This window comes from Aquarana catesbeiana, linkage group LG05 (assembly GCF_042186555.1).
Source record: "Aquarana catesbeiana isolate 2022-GZ linkage group LG05, ASM4218655v1, whole genome shotgun sequence".
NCBI lineage: Eukaryota > Metazoa > Chordata > Amphibia > Anura > Ranidae > Aquarana > Aquarana catesbeiana.
The window spans coordinates 591,222,379-591,244,304 of NC_133328.1; the positions used below are offsets into that span (position 1 = coordinate 591,222,379).

Here is a 21,926-nt window from a genome sequence, read left to right on the forward strand (position 1 = left end):
AAGTCTTTATATCCAGATACTTGGAAATGGAATCTGTATTAATGTTATCATGTTGTTGTTGTTACATACCTCATTCTTAGATCAGTAAATAGAAAAGGTGGTAGCTCATAAGTTGAATGGGGCAATCCTCTACATATACAGAATACAAATGTGCAAAAAGAATGCCGGCAACTTGATTGCTTCTTCTTAAATCTTTATTGAGCACAAACAGCAGTGCAACATCAAAAACGCTAACATGTTTCGGCAAAAGCCTTCCTTATAGCACCCTTATTCAGCTCAACATCCTATAAACATGCGGTAGAGCTTGGGTGAGTGGACGTGAACATCGGGTGTTCCCCACTCGCTGAAAAGCGAACATACATTATGGGGCGTTCGCGGCAAATTTGAGCGCTGCAGAACGCCCCATAATGCGCTGCGAGATCTGCAATGTCTCGTGCATATATATATATATATATATATATATATATATATATATATATATATATATAGATATAGATATATACTCTGCATCCACAGTGTAGCCTATTTCTACAGTGCATTCCGTGGTGTACTGTTTCTAAAACACTTCAGGCATGTATTAATGTATATATACAATCTTGTGTATATATATATATATATATATATATATATATATATATATATATATATATATATATATATATATAAATATACACATATATATATATATATACTCTGCATCCAGGAAAGCCTATATCTACAGTGCATTCTGTGCAGTGCTTCAGGCGGTGTATTGCTATATATACAGTATATACCGTCTCATATATATATATACAGTATCTCACAAAAGTGAGTACACCCCTCACATTTTGGTAAATATTTTATTATATCCTTTCATGTGACAACACTGAAGAAATGACACTTTGCTACAATGTAAAGTAGTGAGTGTACAGCTTGTAAAAAAGTGTAAATTTGCTGTCCCCTCAAAATAACTCAACACACAGCCATTAATGTCTAAACCGCTGGCAACAAAAGTGAGTACACCCCTATTTGAAAATGTCCAAATTGGGCCCAATTAGCCATTTTCTCTCCCTTGTGTCATGTAACTCGTTAGTGTTACAAGGTCTCAGGAGTGAATGGGGAGCAGGTGTGTTAAATTTGGTGTTATTGCTCTCACTCTCTCTCATACTGGCCACTGAAAGTTTAACATGGCACCTCATGGCGAAGAACTCTCTGAGGACCTGAAAAAATGAATTGTTGCTCTACATAAAGATGGCCTAGGCTATAAGAAGATTGCCCAGACCCTGAAACTGAGCTGCAGCACGGTGGCCAAGACCATACAGCGGTTTAACAGGACAGGTTCCACTCAGAACAGGCCTGGCCATGGTCGACCAAAAAAGTTGAGTGCACATGCTCAGCGTCATATCCAGAGGTTGTCTTTGGGAAATAGATGAGTGCTGTCAGCGTTGCTGCAGAGGTTGAAGGGGTGGGGGGTCAGCCTGTCAGTGCTCAGACCATACACTGCACACTGCACCAAACTGGTCCTCAGAAGGAAGTCTCTTCTAAAAATGATGCACAAAAAAGCCCGCAAACAGTTTGCTGAAGGCAAACAGACTAAGGACATGGATTACAGTGCAGGCAGTGTACACAGTATCTAATACAGTGTGTACAGTTCCTACTACACTTCTGGTGGTGTACACAATACAGTGCAGCCATATAGTTGCTAATACAGTGCAGGCAGTGTACACAGTATCTAATACAGTGTGTAACAGTGTCTACTACACTTCTAGTGGTGTACACAGTACACAATACAGTGCAGTCATAGTACAGTTGCTAATATAGTGCAGGCAGTGTACACAGTATCTAATACAGTGTGTACAGTTTCTACTACACTTCTGGTGGTGTACACAGTATCTAATGCAGTGTGTACAGTTTCTACTACACTTCTGGTGGTGTTCACAGTACACAATACAGAGCAGCCATAAAAGTGCAGGTGGTATACACAGTATCTAATACAGTGTGTACAGTTTCTACTACACTTCTGGTGGTGTACACAGTACACAATACAGTGTAGTGTGGTGTTGCAAAACAAAATATACATCATGTCCGCAAGGCCACCAAGGAGAGGCAGACGCTCACATGCCAATTAAAGAGGGCAAGCAGGCTCTGTGTCTACAGTCAACAGTGCTGGTCATGGACATGGCTCATCCTCTGTAGGTTGCCGTGGGGCAAGCTTGTCCTTTTTTTCTGCTGCTGGCTGTTTTTTTGAGCCAGAACATGCAGAAGAGTTGGTGGAGTGGATAACAAAGCCGTCCTCATCCTTCTCATTCTCTGTCACCCAGGCTAAGAGTAGTTTGCCTTCCAACGCAGCTGCCAAAGTGGCCTATTCCACCGGCTCCTTGTCCACAGCCACCATGCACGGAGGAGTCCACAGAATTAATTGACCACGGTGTCGGGTACATGCTGCTGAAGGATGTGCAGCGATTTGAAGGCTCCGATGTTGGTTCCCAGGTTGAGGAAGGGAGTAACGTGAGCCTAGAGAGAGGGGGTGCCCAAGAAGGACAAGAAACTGGCAGTCATGTTCCCCCAGCTGAAGCATACTGCCAAGTTTGCTCCAGTGACGAGGAGAGAGGGGATGATGAGGTCACTGACTGTACTTGGGTGCCTCAGAGAAGAGAGAAGGAGGAGGCACAACTCCAACAAGGCAGGATGTCCTCTAGAGGACAGCTTAAGGGCAGCCACCCTATTGCATCACACCTCAGAGCTCCGCAGGTGAAGGGCGCTGCTGACTCCCCACTGACCTTCAAAAGTTCCTTGGTGTGGGCCTTTTTCGACACTCGTGCAGCAGATCACATCGTTGCTGTTCACAATCTATGTCTGAAGCGGCTCAAGCGTGGCCAGAACAGCAGCCGCTTGGGCACCTCATGCTTGACCAGACATATGATGACCTGCCATGCAGACCATTGGCAACAGCAGCTGAAAGACCCACATAATAAAAAAAAAAAAGGCGGACTTCTCCTTGCTCCTCATCTGGGATCTCCAACCCTACTATACCTCCAGTCCTCTCAAAAACCTGCACTGAGAGGAATGAAGGTATAGCAATAGGTTTCACAAGTACTTGCAGCCAATCTGCTAGCAGTACACCACCATCTGATTTTAGCAGGCAAATTTCCCTACCCTAGTTGCTGAACTGTAAAAAGAAATTTGATCCCAGCCATCCACATGCTTTTAGCGTCTAAATGCTAGCTTGGCCAAATTGCTAGCACTGTAACTGCTGCCTTTTCAGCTGGTAGACTCTGCCCCCTTTCGTGAATTTGTGGAATGTGCTGTACCTCAGTGGCAGGTTCCAAAATGCCATTTCTTTTCACGGAAGGCCATTCCGGCTTTCTACCAGCATGTGGAAGGCGATGATTTGGCCTCGTTGGACATGGCGGTCAGCAGTAAGGTGCATATTACCTCTGACTCATGGTCCTGCAGGCATGGGCAGGGACATTACCTTTCCTTCACGGTACACTGGGTAACTCTGCTGGCAGCTGGGAAGGATGCAGGACAGGGTTCAGTATTGTTGGGGCTTGTTCCACCACCATGCCTTCAAAATGCTAGTGGTGATTCTGCCACAGCTCTCTTCTCCACCCCCTCCTCTTCTTCTTCCTCTATGGCCTCTTCTGCAGATTTGTCCTCTGAATCAGCGGTGCTCCGTAAGCATTCAAGGGGCTATGCAAGCAGTTAGGCAAAAAGATGCAGTGCTTGAGTTGGTCTGCTTAGGGGACAGGAGCCGCAATGGGGCAGAGATTTTTTCAGCTCTGCAGGGGCATGCTTAGAGGTGGTTGACGCCACACCAGCTTCAGCCAGGAATGGTTGTATGCGACAATGGCACCAACCTTCTCTCCGCCCTCCGACAGGGACACTTGACCCATGTTCCATGTTTTGCACACATCCTGAATTTGGTGGTGCAGCGGTTTTTTAGCAGGTACCCAGGCTTACAAGATCTCCTGAGGCAGGCCAGAAAAGTCTGTGGTCATTTTAGTCGGTCATACAATGCCAGTGCTCAGCTGGCTGACATTCAAAGGGAATGCAACTTGCCACCAACCTCCTCATTTGTGACATGCCCACCAGGTGGAACTCAATGTTTGCAATGCTGCAGAGGCTGCACACACAGCAGAGGGCCATCAATGAGTACCTGTGTGAGTATGGCACCAGGACAAGGTCAGGGGAGCTTGGCTTCTTTTCGCCACACTGGTGGCTACTGATCAAAGATGCATGCACTGTCCTGTCACCATTTGAAGAGGCCACAAGGATGGTGAGCAGCGACAATGCATGCATCAGTGACACTGTCCCTCTAGTCTTCCTGTTGGAGCACATGCTTCGTGGAATCATGGACAGGGCAGTTGAGGCTTGTGTCAGCATGGATGTAGAGTATAACACTCAGCAGCAGTCTTCAGGGGATGGTTTTCAGTCCCCAGAAACCCAAGGAGTTGTACGTGGCTGGGAGGATATAGTTACGGATCATGTGATCCTTAGTGACCCAGAGGACTCAGAATCGAATGCCTCTGCAAACTTATGCTGCATGGCCTCCCTGATTCTGAAGCCTGCGAATGGACCCTAGGATTCGTGGTATCAAGGAGAGGGATCATTACTGGCTGGCAACCCTTCTTGATCCACGTTACAAGGGTAAAGTTGCAGAACTCATCCTGCCTTCGAAGAGGAAGCAGAGGATGAAACATCTTCAGGAGGCCTTGAAGAAGGGTTTGTGCAATGCATTTCCAGACCCTGGCAGATTGCAATTTCCTGGTGCTGGACAATGTGTTGCTGAGGCTTCGTTCAGTCAGAGGAAGAGCGGTGGAGAAGGTGGCTGGTTAACAGATGCCTTTAAACAATTTTCCAGTCCTCAGCGCCAACGCCTGATCGGTTCAAGCAACCATCGCCAGCGTCTGCATTACATGGTGCAGGAATAACTAGGGGCAAGAGCAGACTTGGAAACCTTTCCAACAGAGCATCCACTGGGTTACTGGGTCTTGAGGATGGCCCACTGGCCAGAACTTACTCAATATGCAATTGAGCTACTGGCCTGTCCCACATCCAGCATGTTTTCTGAATGCACATTCAGTGCTGCTGGAGGGTTTGTAACGGATCAAAGAGTGCGCCTGTCCACAGACTCCGTTGATAGGCTCACATTCATAAAAATGAATCAGTCTTGAATCAGCAGCTATCAAGCACCTGATGCTGATGTAACTGATTGAATTTGCTATGGATGTGGGATCCCCTGAAGACTGCCTATGCTGACTATCCTATTCCTCCTCAATCTTGATGATGCTGGCTTCCAACAATATTTTTGGTTTAGGGCACCACCACCACCACCACCAAAGGCCCAATTTTTCTGCCCCTGTTTAACAGGGGCATGTAATTACAATTCTTGATATAATATTTCACAGCAGGGCCCATTCCTGTGCCCAACAAGAGTAACTGTGAGGGCTTACAGTGTTGTGAGTGTTGTGGCACCACCACCACCACCAAAAGCCCAATTTTTCTGCCCCTGTTTAACAGGGGCATGGTAATTACAATTCTTGATATAATATTTAACAGCAGGGCCCGTTATTGCGCCCACCAAGATTAACTGTGAGGGCTTATGGTGTTCTGGTACCACCAACACCTAAGGCCCAATTTTCTGCAGATTATATAGGGCAGGTCATATAGTATATATACTGCTGTTCAGAGTATATAGTGCCTGGGGGCCTGGGGGATCCCCACGCCATTTTTTTTAATCGGGTGCGGGGTTCCCCTTAATATCCATACCAGACCCAAAGGGCTTGGTAATGGACTGGGGGGGGGAAACCCATGCTGTTTTTTTTCAATGATTTTCATCTATATTGCCGGGACCCGACAATACATTACTGCCGCAATTAGTTTTTAATGAAATTTTTTCCTTATATTATTGTTCTAAACATGGGAAAAATACTAAAGATACCCCCCAGGCACAATATTTAAAGTAATATTTAATTTTTATTGTTTCACTTTAAGCATTATTAAAATCACTGCTCCCGAATAAACCACCGGTTTTAAAACTTTTTTTTTGCATTGATACATGTCCCCTGGGGCAGAACCCAGGTCTCCAAACACTTTTTATGGCAAAAATGACCCCTTTTGATTTTTCACGTTCGTGTCCCATAAACTAACGGTGTTCGCGTGTTCAAATGAATTTTTTGCCTGTTCGCATGTTCTGCTGCGAACCAAACCGGGGGGGAGTTCATCCATAGTCCCCTAGCATCATACATGGACATACCTTTCAGAAGAAGTGCCAGAAGAACCAAATGAGGGCCATTATATTGTTGAAATCACATCTGTTAATTTTAAGACCATGTTTTACCCCATGTTACCACAAAAAATGGTAATACACTCCTCAGTCACTCTTGTGGCTCTCGTGTGGACATGTAGTAAGGAAAATCTCCCCAGTAGGGCATGGACAAGATAAAAAAAAAAGTGACTCTATCCCAAACTTCAAAAAAAAATTTGGGCTAGAGAAACATATGACTGTACTTTCCCCACGCCCAGGCACATATATTTATTATCTTCCATTTACTCCCCTGACACTTTCAATAGCTTTACATACTCTTTAAGTTTGCTAATATTTGTTAAAATGTGATGATCATAGAAATAATATTGTATCATTTCTTGAAAATGAAAATGGATAACTGGCTTCCATTGGCAGCATTTCTGCAGTTCCTGTATACTAGTGCAGGCATGTTCAACCTGCGGCCCAAGACAGCTATGATTGCGCCTCAACAAAAAAATGCAAACTTACTTATAAATGGTGATTTTTATCTAGAATTCTTTGTAAAAATACGTTTACACTGTACTTCACTACACTTACACTACAATACAAACACATGCAGCCTATATTTGTAAGCAACCATTTTTAAGGATGAATTACTTAAAGGGTATAATTAGAACCAACATGAGAATTAATTGAGAACTTGCTACTATATCCATCGAAACACATATTAATGCATTCGTTTATCAAAAACAGTGTCAAATATTGCACTAGTTTTATGTTTCCCTCTTTTATATTAAAAATATAATTAGAAATATTACAAAAAAAATTAGTTTTTTACTCAGATAGCTAGATTATCTATATTAGTGATCGTTAACTTGTGATCTGCCTGACTTTTTCCGCTCATCACCTAGCCTCATTGTTAGTGTATTTTATGTGTGGCCCAAGATAATTCCTTATGTGTGGCCCAGGAAGGTCAAAACGATGGACACCCCTATACTAGTGCTTGAAAATAGGTGAAACAATTTTATTATTTACATGCTAGACTCTGAAATAAAGTTAAAAGCCAAATTCCAGTAATAGAATTTAACTGCTAAAGGTGAAAGCATGGATATGTGGCTGCAGACCAGAGGTGATTCAGAGGCTTGTGGATGTCTCAACTGGACCTTTTGTGAGGATAAATTATGGAACCAGAGTAGTCCATGTGCCTTTCTCCAGTAGGGTAGAATCACTCCTATGACCAAAGAAATTAACTTCTTTGTTCCTGATGGGCTGATTTCACTTCTTGTCCATGTCACTGGGACCTGAAGGTTTAGAGACTTTCTCAGAAAGTGAAGGTAAATCTCCCCTACAGTGCAGTAAAAACAGATACTCTAACTATTCCCTGTGCTGTCCAAAAATAAATTGGTTTTCGCGGGATAGTTGTTAGATAAATAGACCTAAAAGGAATCGTTGTGAAGAACAGGGGAACAGAGGGATTTAGTTGCAAAAGAGAGACAATGGAGAGCTTGATAACCTATAAGGTTCTGCCAAGCTACTTTAAAATGTTGGTCTACAGGTTTTTTTTTTCATAAAATAGAGTTTACATTACCGTATGATATGATTTCCATGTTTGTCTGTTTCAGGACAATGCTGACTTTTTCTACATTGATGTTTGGTCCTCTATATACACCTGGGGAGGGGAATCTCCCCCAGATGAAGGTTCAATGGCTGTTATCACTAAAGGACAGACTATCCTACTGGACCAAAGCACTCCAGTGCTGAAGATGCTGCTGATTCAAGGTAGGGTCAAGCCAGTATTCCAACTTCCATCATGCTGTTCATTAAGTCTGGGTAGACTTCGCATTTTTGGTATGGGCCATTTATTAACGATCTGTACACAAAATATGCTTTACCCGTAGCTAATAGGGTATATATATATATATATATATATATATATATATATATATATATATAGACAGTATCCCTGTGGAAAAGAGTAGGATGCTAGCAGAATGGAGTTGGTCCTGTAGCTGCTGACATTTTCTTCTCGACAAGGCAGTTTATAGACCTTCACAGACTAATCTTATAAAAAAGTGGGTGCAGCTTATCAAAATAGAAGCCAAATACAATCTGTTCTAGAATTTCAACCATCTAAATATCGGGCCACACACCAAAGATGTACAACTCCAGCCAAGGTTTATTGCAATGACAGCACACCACTCACTCCAATCCAAGCCATGCCCTCAAAATGTTTCACCCACAGCAGGGTGAAATCATGAGAATCCCTCTGATTAACCACTTCACCCCCGGAGGATTTTGCTGCTCAATGACCAAGCCATTTTCTGTGAAATGACACTGCGTTGCTTTAACTGACAATTGCGCGGTCATGCGACACTGTACCCATACAAAATTGATGTCCTTTTTTTCCCACAAATAGAGCTTTCTTTTGGTGGTATTTGATCACTTCTGCGTTTTTTTTTTTGCGCTATAAACAAAAGAAGAGAACGACAATTTTGAAAAAGACACAATATCTTTTACTTTTTGCTATAATAAATATCCCACATTTTTTTTCAAAAAAACATATTTTTTCCTCAGTTTAGGCTGAAATGTATTATTCTACATATTTTTGGAAAAAAAATTTGCAATAAGTGTATATTGATTGGTTTGCGCAAATGTTATAGCGTCTACAAAATAGGGGATAGATTTATGGCATTTCTATTATTATTTTTTTTACTAGTAATGGCGGCGATCTGCGATTTTTATCAGAACTGCGATATTGCAACGGACAAATTGGACACATTTTTTGGGACCATTGCCAATTTACAGAAAACAGTGCTATATAAAAATGCACTGATTACTGTATAAATGTCACTGGCAGGGAAGGGGTTAACACTAGGGGGCGATCAAGGGGTTAACTGTGTTCCCTGGGTGTGTTCTAACTGTAGGGGGGGTTGGACTGACTAGGGGAAGAGAGAAATCGGTGTTCATACTTTGTATGAACACACGATCTGTCTCCTCTCCCCTGAGTGAACCGAGATCTGTGTGTTTACACACACAGATCCCGGTTCTTGCTCTGTCACGAGTAGGGATGAGCCGAACACCCCCCTGTTCGGTTCGCACCAGAACATGCGAACAGGAAAAAAGTTTGTTCGAACACGCGAACACCGTTAAAGTCTATGGGACACGAACATGAATAAACAAAAGTGCTAATTTTAAAGGCTTATATGCAAGTTATTGTCATAAAAAGTGTTTGGGGACCTGGGTCCTGCCCCAGGGGACATGGATCAATGCAAAAAAAAGTTTTAAAAACGGCCGTTTTTTCAGGAGCAGTGATTTTAATAATGCTTAAAGTCAAACAATAAAAGTGTAATATCCCTTTAAATTTCGTACCTGGGGTGTGTCTATAGTATACCTGTAAAGGGGCGCATGTTTCCTGTGTTTAGAACAGTCTGACAGCAAAATGACATTTTGAAGGAAAAAACTCATTTAAAACTACCCGCGGCTATTGCATTGCCGACAATACACATAGAAGTTCATTGATAAAAACGGCATGGGAATTCCCCAAAGGGGAACCCCGAACCAAAATTAAAAAAAAAAAATGACGTGGGAGTCCCCCTAAATTCCATACCAGGCCCTTCAGGTCTGGTATGGATATTAAGGGGAACCCCGACCAAAATTAAAAAAAAAAAATGACGTGGGGTTCCCCCTAAATTCCATACCAGACCCTTCAGGTCTGGTATGGATTTTAAGGGGAACCCCGCGCCAAAAAAAAAAAACGGCGTGGGGTCCCCCCAAAAATCCATACCAGACCCTTATCCGAGCACGCAACCTGGCAGGCCGCAGGAAAAGAGGGGGGGACGAGAGTCCCGTTATTTAAGAACTGTCAGACGAGGAGCGCCGTCACACAGCGGGAGCCTCCCTCCATGCCAGCATGGATTGCGGAGCGGCCCGGAGAAGAAAATGAAGAAGAGAAGAAGAGAAGAAAAGAAGAAGAGAAGAGCGGGAGCCTCCCCCCATGCCATGGGTGCGGAGCGGCCCGAGGAGAAGAAGATAGAAGACGCCGCGGAGGAGATGCTGGACGAGAACGCCGGAGGAAGAACCAGAAGAGCCAGAAGAACCAGAAGAACCAGAAGATGAAGGAAGATAGAAGAAAGAAGAAGCATTTAAATAAAGGAATTGTCAAAAACTGTCTCTTGTCATTTTTAACATTTTTGACACTTTTTTCGTGAAATGGTAGGGGTACTTATGTACCCCCTTACCATTTCACACAGGGGGGGGCCGGGATCTGGGGGTCACCTTGTTAAAGGGGGCTTCCAGATTCCGATAAGCCCCCCGCCCGCAGACCCCCACAACCACCAGCCAGGGTTGTGGGGATGAGGCCCTTGTCCTCATCAACATGGGGACAAGGTGTTTTGGGGGGCTACCCCAAAGCACCCTCCCAATGTTGAGGGCATGTGGCCTGGTACGGTTCAGGAGGGAGGGGGGGCCGCACTCTCATCCCCCCCTCTTTTCCTGCGGCCTGCCAGGTTGCGTGCTTGGATAAGGGTCTGGTATGGATTTTTGGGGGGACCCCACGCCGTTTTGTTTTTTTTGGCGCGGGGTTCCCCTTAAAATCCATACCAGACCTGAAGGGTCTGGTATGGAATTTAGGGGGAACCCCACGTCATTTTTTTTTTTTTTAATTTTGGCCGGGGTTCCCCTTAATATCCATATCAGACCTGAAGGGCCTGGTATAGAATTTAGGGGGACTCCCACGTCATTTTTTTTTTTTAATTTTGGTTCGGGGTTCCCCTTTGGGGAATTCCCATGCAGTTTTTATCAATGAACTTCTAAGTGTATTGTCGGCAATGCAATAGCCGCGGGTAGTTTTAAATGAGTTTTTTCCTTCAAAATGTCATTTTGCTGTCAGACTGTTCTAAACACAGGAAACATGCGCCCCTTTACAGGCATACTATAGACACCCCCCAGGTACGAAATTTAAAGGGATATTACACTTTTATTGATTGACTTTAAGCATTATTAAAATCACTGCTCCTGAAAAAACGGCCGTTTTTAAAACTTTTTTTTGCATTGATCCATGTCCCCTGGGGCAGGACCCAGGTCCCCAAACACTTTTTATGACAATAACTTGCATATTAGCCTTTAAAATTAGCACTTTTGATTTCTCCCATAGACTTTTAAAGGGTGTTCCGCGGCATTCGAATTTGCCGCGAACACCCCAAATTGTTCGCTGTTCGGCGAACTTGCGAACAGCCAATGTTCGAGTCGAACATGAGTTCGACTCGAACTCGAAGCTCATCCCTAGTCACGAGCAATCGCAGGTGCCCGGCGGTCATCGCACCAGCTGGGCAATCACAGAGGCTGCAGGCGCGCGCCTCTTGTGGCCAAAAGGCGAAGCGACGTAAGGTAATATCGATTTGCCCAGCTGAGCCAACCTGCCGCAGTAAAACTGCGGCGGCTGGTTCGGAAGTGGTTAAACCCTGTTCTCGGTAAAACATATTGGGGGCATGGCTTTGAGTGGGAGTGAGTGGTGTGCTGTCATTGCAATAAACCTTGGCTGGAGTTGTACATCTTTTGTCCGTGGGACTACATTGGAGCAAGAACAGACCCCAGGCCTTGGCACCTGGCTGATGGCAGAGAATCGAGGAGGATACAGGATGGCATGTGAATAGTGAAAGGGGTTGGGTTGATCTAGAATTTCTGTTTTTTTATTTCAAATAATTAGTTTTATGTTATGGTGGGTCAGTCTCATAAATATTAATTGTCTGCATTACCCAATATCAACCTACCCAATATCAATGACAAGCCTATTGCATTTGCATGCCAAGAGTGGCTAAGTGGTTAGCACATCCACCTGGCAGCACTAGCGTTATTATCGGTTTGAATCCCAAGCATGGCACTACGTGTCTGGAGTTTGCACGTTCTCTCTGTGCCTGTGTGGTTTTCCTCTAGGTACTCAGGTTTCCCACCCCATACTCCAAAGATGTGCTGGTAGGCTAATTGTCTCCTGGAAAAATTGGCCCTAGTATGTATGAATGTGAATTAGGGACCTTAGATTGTAAACTCCTAGAGGGCAGGGACTGATGTGATTGTGCAATATATGTAAAGCGCTAAAGTAAATTGATGGCGCTATAGAAGTACCTGAAATAAATAAAAAAAAGTTGTTTTCACATCATATATTCTTCTTTCCTCAATTACATAATTTGTTAATTAAGAAAAAATTGGGGGGGGGGGGGATTTACTAAAACTGGTGCACACAGAATCTGGTACAGCTGTGCATAGTCTCCAATCAGCTTCTAACTTTAGCTTGTTCAATTAAAGTGGCTGTAAACCTCAGTTATGCAATCTAAGCAAAGCATATATATCTGTAGTCTTTAGTTACAGTGCCTTGAAAAAGTATTCATACCCCTTGAAATTTTCCATATTTTGTTATGTTACAACCAAAACGTAAATGTATTTTATTGGGATTTTTTGTGATAGACTAACACAAAGTGCCACATAATTGTGAAGTGGAAGGAAAATTATAAATGGGTTTCAAAATTTTTTACAAATAAATATCTGAAAAGTGTGGTGTGCATTTGTATTCAGCCCCCCTATAAGGCCCATACACACAATACAAAAATCGTAAGTAAAATGTAGTCTGAAGACCTGCCAGATGGCTACACCCCATGGCTATGTAAGGTACTTTGTCGCAGTAAGTGGGCTTAGCACTATATGACCATATAGTGTGACCAAACCCCCGTATTTTTTGAATATGTTCAGGTGTTTTTAACTAGCCCTGCAGGAAATGTCATTCTTGTATGTGTGCGCTGTAAAATATTTTTTATGGCTATGTAAGAGACGCCACACAGCAAGGGACAACACAGCGGAGGAAGACAGCGACAGAACGGCTTTTTATTTTTATTAGTAGGTAAACGGCAGTGCGGAAGAACACAGCAGCGGGAGAAAAGAAAAGAACCCACTTCAGGTGTCTGAGCCATAGAATCTCCTCCTCTGTCAGGTACGACTGCTGGCTCAGTATGCAAATAGCATATGAAAAGAAATTGGATCCGGATGGCCGCACTTCAAATGAAGTGCGGCCATCTGGATCCAATTTATTTTCACAGCAGCAAGAGAAGATGGCGGTGGAAGGAGAGACGGCTCAGGGAGAAGATGGCGGCGGGAGAGACAGTGGCAGGAGAAGATGGCGGCTGGAGAGACAGTCGCAGGAGAAGATGGAGGCGGGAGAAGATGACAGCGGGAGAAGATGACGGCTCAGAGCTATTTTACAATAAAGGACTTGTCAAAAACTGGCTATTGTTTTTTTTACATTTCACTGCTTTTTTTGATGAATGGGTAGGGGTAAAATGTACCCGATACCCATTCACATAGGGGGGGCAGAATCTGGGGGCCCCCTTGCCAAAGGGGGCTTCCAGATTCTGATAATCCCCTCGCCCACAGACCCCGACAACCACTGGCCAAGGTTGTCAGGAAAAGGCCCTTGTCCCCATCAATATGGGGACAAAGTGCTTTGGGCATACCCCAAAACACCCTCCCCATGTTGAGGGCCCCCCCCCCTTTCCTGGCCTGCCAGGCTGCTTGCTGGGATAAGGGTCTGGTATGGATTTTGAGGGGGACCCTATGCCAATTTTTTATTTTTTTTGGCATGGAGTTCCCCTTAAAATCCATACCAGACCAGAAGGGCCTGGTTTGGATCTCAGGGGGAACCCCACAACAATTTTTTTGAAAGTTTTTGGAGTATTTTTTGCTTAATTTGGTGCTAAATGTCACATTTAGTTGACATTTCATGGCTTACCTAGTCCACAAAATAATTAGTAGAGCCCTGAATTTCAGCTTTGGAGCAGGGTGTTTGTTTTTTTTTTTTTGGGGGGGGGGGCTTTTCTTCCCCCTCCCACTTTACACTTTCTACTCAAGGACTTGTACAACCAAATACTTTTATATGCAACTAGATTTAATACAGATTTTGGGGGGTATGAATTGTTTGCACTTATGAAATATGTATTTTGAGTCTGCAAAAGTCAAACAAAGCAAAAAAAAAATCAACTTTTTATTTCAACATTAGTATAAACATTTTTTACATTAATGTACTTGGGCCAAACAAAGAAAAAGGCATGGAAATGATGCTCCAGCATTTGACAATAGTTAGAAGGGCCCTGCTCAAAAGAGCTTACAATCTACAAGGGTAGAACACTAAAAATTAGACACATTAAACAAATCACATTAGAAAAGCAGGGATACAAATCTAATAACAAGCATTAATAACCTTTTTGTGATCAGAAGTCCTCACCCCAAACCCCAAAAAAGTTACATGGCAGAATTATAAGCAAAAAAAAGACAAAATACAAAAGGCAGAGCACAAACTACATTGACACACATGCAGCAGGAATGAATTAGCAGGAACATTCCTTTTTATCTCAAACATTACATTGCAGTTGTAAGTCTAACATGTGAGATTTAGAAGCAAACAGCCTTAGGCTCCTTTCACACTTATACGACTTCAAAGTCGCACGATTTTACCGCGATTTCGCGGCCGCGATTTTACCGCGATTTGGGAGCAGTACTACTTTGCCACGTTTTTGGCATTAACAAATTAAAACATACATTAGTTGGTATGAATCATAAGGAGGAACTCCACGCCAAGTTTTAAATAAAAAAACTGGCGTGGGTTCCCCCCCAGGGGCATACCAGGCCCTTAGGTCTGGTATGGATTGTAAGGGGAACCCCCTACGCCGAAAAATCGGCGTGGGGGTCCCCCCAAAATCCATACCAGACCCTTATCCGAGCACGCAGCCCGGCCGGTCAGGAATGGGGGTGGGGACGAGCTAGCGGCCCCCCCTCCTGGACCGTACCAGGCCGCATGCCCTCAACATGGGGGGTGGGTGCTTTGGGGCATGGGGGGGCGCCCTGCGGCCCCCCCACCCCAAAGCACCTTGTTCCCATGTTAATGAGGACAAGGGCCTCTTCCCGACAACCCTGGCCGTTGGTTGTCGGGGTCTGCGGGCGGGGGGCTTATCGGAATCTGGGAGCCCCCTTTAATAAGGGGGCCCCCAGATCCCGGCCCCCCACCCTATGTGAATGAGTATGGGGTACATGGTACCCCTACCCATTCACCTAGGGAAAAAAGCGTCAATAAAAAACACAGTACACAGGTTTTTAAAATAATTTATTAGGCAGCTCCGGGATCTTCTTCCGACTTCGGGGGTCCTCTTCCGACTTCGGGGGTCTCTCCGCCGTCTCCTCCCGGTGTCCGCATCTTCTGCCGGCTCCTCCGCTATCTTCTGCAGCTCAATTGCTAGCGGTGGTCCGGACTTCTGCTTTCTTCTTTTCTTCCAGAGATGTTGACACGACGCTCTCTCCAGCCAGAATGGTCTCTGTGCGCTCCGCAAGGGACTTATATAGGCGGTGGCCCCGCCCCCTTATGAGGTCACTGTCCAGGGGCATGCTGGGACTGTGCCGTCATAAGGGGGCATGGTCATCACCCGGTGACCACGCCTCCTAAAACGTCACAGACCCAGCATGCCCAGGGACTGTGACGGCATAAGGGGGCGGGGTCACCGCCTATATAAGTCCCTTGCGGAGCGCACAGAGACCATTCTGGCTGGAGAGAGCGTCGTGTCAACATCTCTGGAAGAAAAGAAGAAGGCAGAAGTCCGGACCACCGCTAGCAATTGAGCTGCAGAAGATAGCGGAGGAGCCGGCAGAAGATGCGGACACTGGGAGGAGACGGCGGAGAGACCCCCGAAGTCGGAAGAGGACCCCCGAAGTCGGAAGAAGATCCCGGAGCTGCCTAATAAATTATTTTAAAAACCTGTGTACTGTGTTTTTTATTGACGCTTTTTTCCCTAGGTGAATGGGTAGGGGTACCATGTACCCCATACTCATTAACATAGGGTGGGGGGCCGGGATCTGGGGGCTCCATTATTAAAGGGGGCTCCCGGATTCCGATAAGCCCCCCGCCCGCAGACCCCGACAACCAACGGCCAGGGTTGTCGGGAAGAGGCCCTTGTCCTCATCAACATGGGGACAAGGTGCTTTGGGGTGGAGGGGCCGGCAGGGTGCCCCCCATGCCCTAAAGCACCCACCCCCCCATGTTAAGGGCATGCGGCCTTGTACGGTCCAGGAGGGGGGGCTCGCTCGTCCCCACCCCCATTCCTGACCGGCCGGGCTGCGTGCTCGGATAAGGGTCTGGTATGGATTTTGGGGGGGACCCCACGCTGATTTTTCGGCGTAGGGGGTTCCCCTTAGATCCATACCAGACCTAAGGGCCTGGTATGCCCCCGGGGGGGAACCCACGCCGGCTTTTTCATTTAAAACTTGGCGCGGTGTTCCCCCTCTGGATTCATACCAGACAGCTGTCAGCACTGCCTGTCGCTCATCGGGAAAGGAAAGAAAAGTTTTCCTTCCCGAATAGCGAGGCCAGGCTTGTGCTTACAAAGTCGTACTGAAGTCGTGTCTATATTATTCAGGCACGACTTGCATGCTACTTCAGGGTTTAACATTGAGGTCTATGGAGTACAACTCGCATAGAAGTTGGACCAAAGTAGTGCAGGGACTACTTTCAAGTCGGCACGACTTAGAGTCGTGCCAATATGAATGGTAGTCATTGAAAATCATGGAGAATGACTTGTCATACGATTTTGCAGTACAAAATCGTGGGACAAGTCGTATAAGTGTGAAAGGGGCCTTAGGCTCGATTCACACCTATGCATGTTGCTTTTGAGCGTTTTTGGAGGGTTTTTTTTCATGCTTGCCACGTTTTTGAGCCGCGTTTTTGCCGCGATTTTGCCGCGATTTGCGTTTTGCGTTTTTTTTTTTTTTTTTTTTTTTTTTTACAGTTTTTTTTACAGTTTTTAAAAAAAAAAAAAAAAAACGGCAAAAACGCATCAAAAACGCACCAAAAACGCATCAACAATGTTGCAAAAACGGTGCACTTGCGTTTTTGATGCCAGTCCATTGAATTCTATTACATGCAAAACGCTGCATTTTGCATGAAAAAAAGTCCCTGACCCTTTCCAAAAATGCAGAGAAACAAAAAGGCATTGATGTGAACATGTTCCATAGGAACCCATGTTAAAAAATTCCCGTGCATTTCTGCAAAATGCAAAATGCATCAAAAAACGCGCTAGTGTGAATGGAGCCTTAGTGGTGTGTCCAGGGTTAGGAATTATGCAACCTCCCCAAAACCCACATCTAATTGTAATCCAATATACACACTGCAGAGAAAAAATCAGGGTTGTTCTTAGGCCAAACAGCTGCCACAAATGCAGGCCTTTAAATAACCTAACAAGCTTGTTCACCTTCACTCACCCAGTAAAGAACATACCCACCAGTGTAATTGATTCTGTCTCTTGAGGTGGACTCAAGTGGTCACATCTGTTCATTAGGAATACACACTCTTTACAAATGAAAAAATGCCTCATTCTTCATAAGCATACAACATTAACCACTTGTCGACCGCGCATGCCGATGTATGTCCCTACTGACATATTATCACTATTGTTTTATGTACTTTATTGTTTAGTCTTTTATTAAACAAGACCAGTATGTATTATGTGTTCTGCTTCAATGTAGGTAGGTAATAAAAGAGTTTAATATGCATACATTTTTTTTTTTTTACATCAGGAGGAACTCTGGTATTTGATGAAGCTGACATTGAGCTCCGGGCTGAAAATATTCTTATTACAGATAACGGTGTTATGCAGGTATGGCTGACTACAGCGGTACTACATAATAAGGGAATCCATGGACTTAAACATGCTTGACTATAATAGGAGTGGCTTGCTTTTCGTTTATATTTAGGTTGGAACTGAGGCTGCCCCATTTCAGCACAAAGCTATCATAACTTTGCATGGACATTTACGCTCCACAGAGCTACCTTTGTACGGGGCAAAAACATTGGCAGTCAGGCAAGGAACTTTGGATCTTCACGGTAAGTCACATTTTATTTATTTAAATAGATCTAAAGTACTAAAGTAAATAAATGGATAGAAGTCCAATATCTACCGAATAGCATGACACATACTGAAAAAAATACAAAGGCCAATCCAGACTCCTATTGATGTTTTCCAGGTATTCCAGTGCCGGTAACTTGGACCCGTCTAGCGCAGACTGCGGAGGCTGGAAGCTCTACTCTGCTTCTACAGCAAAGTGTGACTTGGAAAGCTGGGGATGAAATTGTGATTGCATCAACTGGACACAGGTACAGTGACATCACACTCCAACAATGTTTTACAAGGTAACATTAAATTTACAGATTTTGCAGTAGATGTTTGGCCCCCTCTGATGGTAACTGTAGCAATGGAGCTCTAAATATTTCTGTAAAAAATGCAGGATTTTCTTCACTGAATCAGAAATCAAAGTGAAGGAAGAAACTTGATGTGTCAAATGATAATGCGAGTAACAATATCAGTAACTGTAATTTGACTTCCAGTTTTGATGCACAAAAACAACAACAAAATCTCGCTAATGTAGAAAACTGGTGTATTTGTGCTTTGCAAAATAAATTTTTTAATAAACATTATAAAATTCTTATGGTTTTCTGTCAGCTGTTCTGTTCCTACCTAAAGTAAAACCAAGTTATGGATATCTTTTTTAATTTATACTGATACCTTATACATACCTCCCAACTTTTTGAGATGGGAATGAAGGACACCTATCAGCAAAAGTATGCAGGCATAGGACACACCCCTTGCCACCCCCCCCTTGCACAAAAATACAAGATTGGCTAAACCCACAAGTGCTTGTTTTTACCACTACTATTCCTATATATTAAATAAAGAGAAATAAAATAGTCCAATCAAGGTGGAAACTCCAATCACCGGACAGAAGAAATGGCAGGATCCCTCGTGTGGAAAAGGGGGAAAAATCCTTCTGATGTAGAGTGACAATATCCTTCACCACATAAGCCCAGATACGCTTACCAAAATGGATGGACCTCCCTGCCACAGAAGGTCAAAAACGTTGGGGGGCGGAGCTTGTTCTGAGGACGTCACCCGCTGCCACCTCTACACTGCTGATCGGTGGATCATTTACTGTTACTATTTTAAGCTATTGCGCTTGTCAGCATTATCCGTTTTACCCTCGCACTTTTTGTCTTAATAAAACGGAGTACATTTACAGTGATTCCTTTGTTTTTTTTGGTGTGCTGCTTACTATCACCATACCCGGTTCTGGAGGTTTCCCCTTGCATTACTGGATTTTCCTGCTGGATAGGAGCTCCATACACTGCGATTGAGGATCGTTCATACTGCCTGGGAGGTTTGCAACATCCCTTGGGGATACATGTGCTTTTGACCTTCTGTGGCAGGGAGGTCCATCCATTCTGGTAAGCGTATCTGGGCTTATGTGGTGAAGGATATTGTCACGCTACATCAGAGGGATTTTTCCCCCTTTTCCACACAAGGGATCCTGCCATTTCATCTGTCCGGTGATTGGAGTTTCCACCTTGACTGGACTATTTTCTCTTTCTTTATTTAGTTTTTTGCGCTGCACTTACCTCTGCTTTTTTTATATATGTACTAGGTATATGTGATTGCCTATAGTGTTCAGCTTGCAGCCTTTTAGCCTTATTATTGTTTGCGCTGACTGTTCTGTTGTTTTATATATTCCTTTATATTGGCTTTTGGAATTTACAAATGCAGAAATTTAGAAATCAGATGAAAGGTGTAGCACTGTAAAACACTTTGATAGATAATAGGTGCATTTTATATACATCTATATAGATCACACCAAAATGAGGGACAAATGAGGAGGAATGAAGGACAAAGGGACATTGCTCCAAATCTGGGACAGTCCCTCAAAATCAGGGACAGTTGGGAGCTATGCTTATAGGACTGGTGATGATGATTATGATTTTGACAGCCTAGTGAAGGGAGTAAAGAAGAAAGTGAATAATTAGCTTTCCTGCTGCCAAATGCCATTCCGTTCAATAGAAATCTCGGGCTGAAGTTTTCACTAAAATCAACACTTCTAGAGGTGTTCATCTTTTGTGTCCTCCGCATCGCTCAGTGGCTCCTTCCACATCACTTCGGTGTCCTCTAGTGACATAGAGGTCAGTGAGTGGAACAAATGACTGCTCAGAGGGACACAAGAGATCTTCTGGAAGTGGTTTCTTTACAGACGTCAGCCTGCAATTCTTGTTGATTGGTGTGTCATTTGGCTGAGTGTGCAGCAGGAGAGATGAACATTTACTTTATTCTTAAAGCAGATCTTCAGTCATTTTTTCAACTTTCCATCTATTAAATCTTCTGCCCTTGTTGTTTTAACTTTGGATAGTAAATTTTTTTTTTTCTGCCGGTAAATACCTTATACAGCCCACTTCCTGTTGCTTGTCTGACATGACATCCTGCACAGCTCTCTCTCTCACTCTCATCAGAGTTTGCCAGGAATGGAGGGGGGATGAGTCACAAGAGGGCCAATGAGAGCTACATAGCTGGAGGTGTGTCTCTGTGTGTCTGTGTAAATCCAGGAAGTGAACAGACAGCAGCTTCAGCTGCCCACAGTCAAAATAGATGCAGCCAGACTCAGTGGAGGGAGGATTCTGCAGCATATTTGGCAAGTACAGAATCACAGTATATATAAAATAATATGCAAAGTGGTTGGAGGGAAGCTTCAGAATGGCAAAGATGTTTTTATTACAAATTATGTGAGCAGACTGCAGTTCCTCTTTAACAGGCCAGTTTTTATATCAACCTTAAGATTTCTGACGAGGTTGCTTTATTATCAATATTAACAAGCCAGACCCTTCGCCTTTTTCTGAATGGTAAACAGTGGCGGCTGGTGCTCAAAATCTTTGGCGGGGTACAAACATACTGAACCACCCCCCATCAATTGCAGCCCCACTGTGCCCATCAAATGCAGCCATTGTGCCCATCAATTGCAGCCACTATGCCCATCATATGCAGCCATTGTGCCCATCATATGCAGCCATTGTGCCCATCATATGCAGCCACGTGTGCCCATCATATGCAGCCACGTGTGCCCATCATATGCAGCCACGTGTGCCCATCATATGCAGCCACGTGTGCCCATCATATGCAGCCACTGTGCCCGTCAAATGCAGCCACTTGTGCCCGTCAAATGCAGCCACTTGTGCCCGTCAAATGCAGCCACTTGTGCCTGTCAAATGCAGCCACTTGTGCCCGTCAAATGCAGCCACTTATGCCCAGTATATGCAGCCAATTGTGCCCGGTATATGTAGCCACTTGTGCACATCATATGCAGCCACTTGTGCCCATCATATGCAGCCACTTGTGCTCATCAAATACAGCCTTTTGTGCCCATCAAATGCAGCCTTTTGTGCCTATCACATGCATCCACTTGTGCCCATCAAATGCAGCCACTTGTGCCAATCAAATGCAGCCAGTGTGCCCATCATATTCAGCCACTTGTGCCCATCAAATGCAGCCACTTGTGCCCATCATATTCAGCCACTTGTGCCCATCATATTCAGCCACTTGTGCCCATCATATTCAGCCACTTGTGCCCATCATATTCAGCCACTTGTGCCCATCAAATGCAGCCACTTGTGCCCATCAAATGCAGCCACTTTTGCCCATTATATGCAGCCACGTGTGCCCATCATATGGAGCCACTTGTGCCCATCATATGCAGCCATTGTGCCCAAACGCAGCCACTTGTGCCCATCAATTGCAGCCACTGTGCCCGTCAAATGCAGCCACTTGTGCCTGACAAATGCAGCCACTTATGCCCAGTATAT

General features: G+C 44.4%; 1 protein-coding gene across 1 annotated transcript in view; it reads left to right on the plus strand.

The window, feature by feature from the left end:
* The window catches only part of LOC141146079 (fibrocystin-L-like), a 491,542-nt gene that overhangs the window by 315,804 nt on the left and 153,812 nt on the right, over positions 1-21,926 (plus strand). The window contains exons 46-49 of the mRNA XM_073632839.1: positions 7,852-8,008; positions 17,831-17,910; positions 18,008-18,137; positions 18,278-18,407. Coding sequence (XP_073488940.1) covers positions 7,852-8,008; positions 17,831-17,910; positions 18,008-18,137; positions 18,278-18,407 — 497 coding nt within the window. The remainder of the gene's footprint in view (positions 1-7,851; positions 8,009-17,830; positions 17,911-18,007; positions 18,138-18,277; positions 18,408-21,926) is intronic.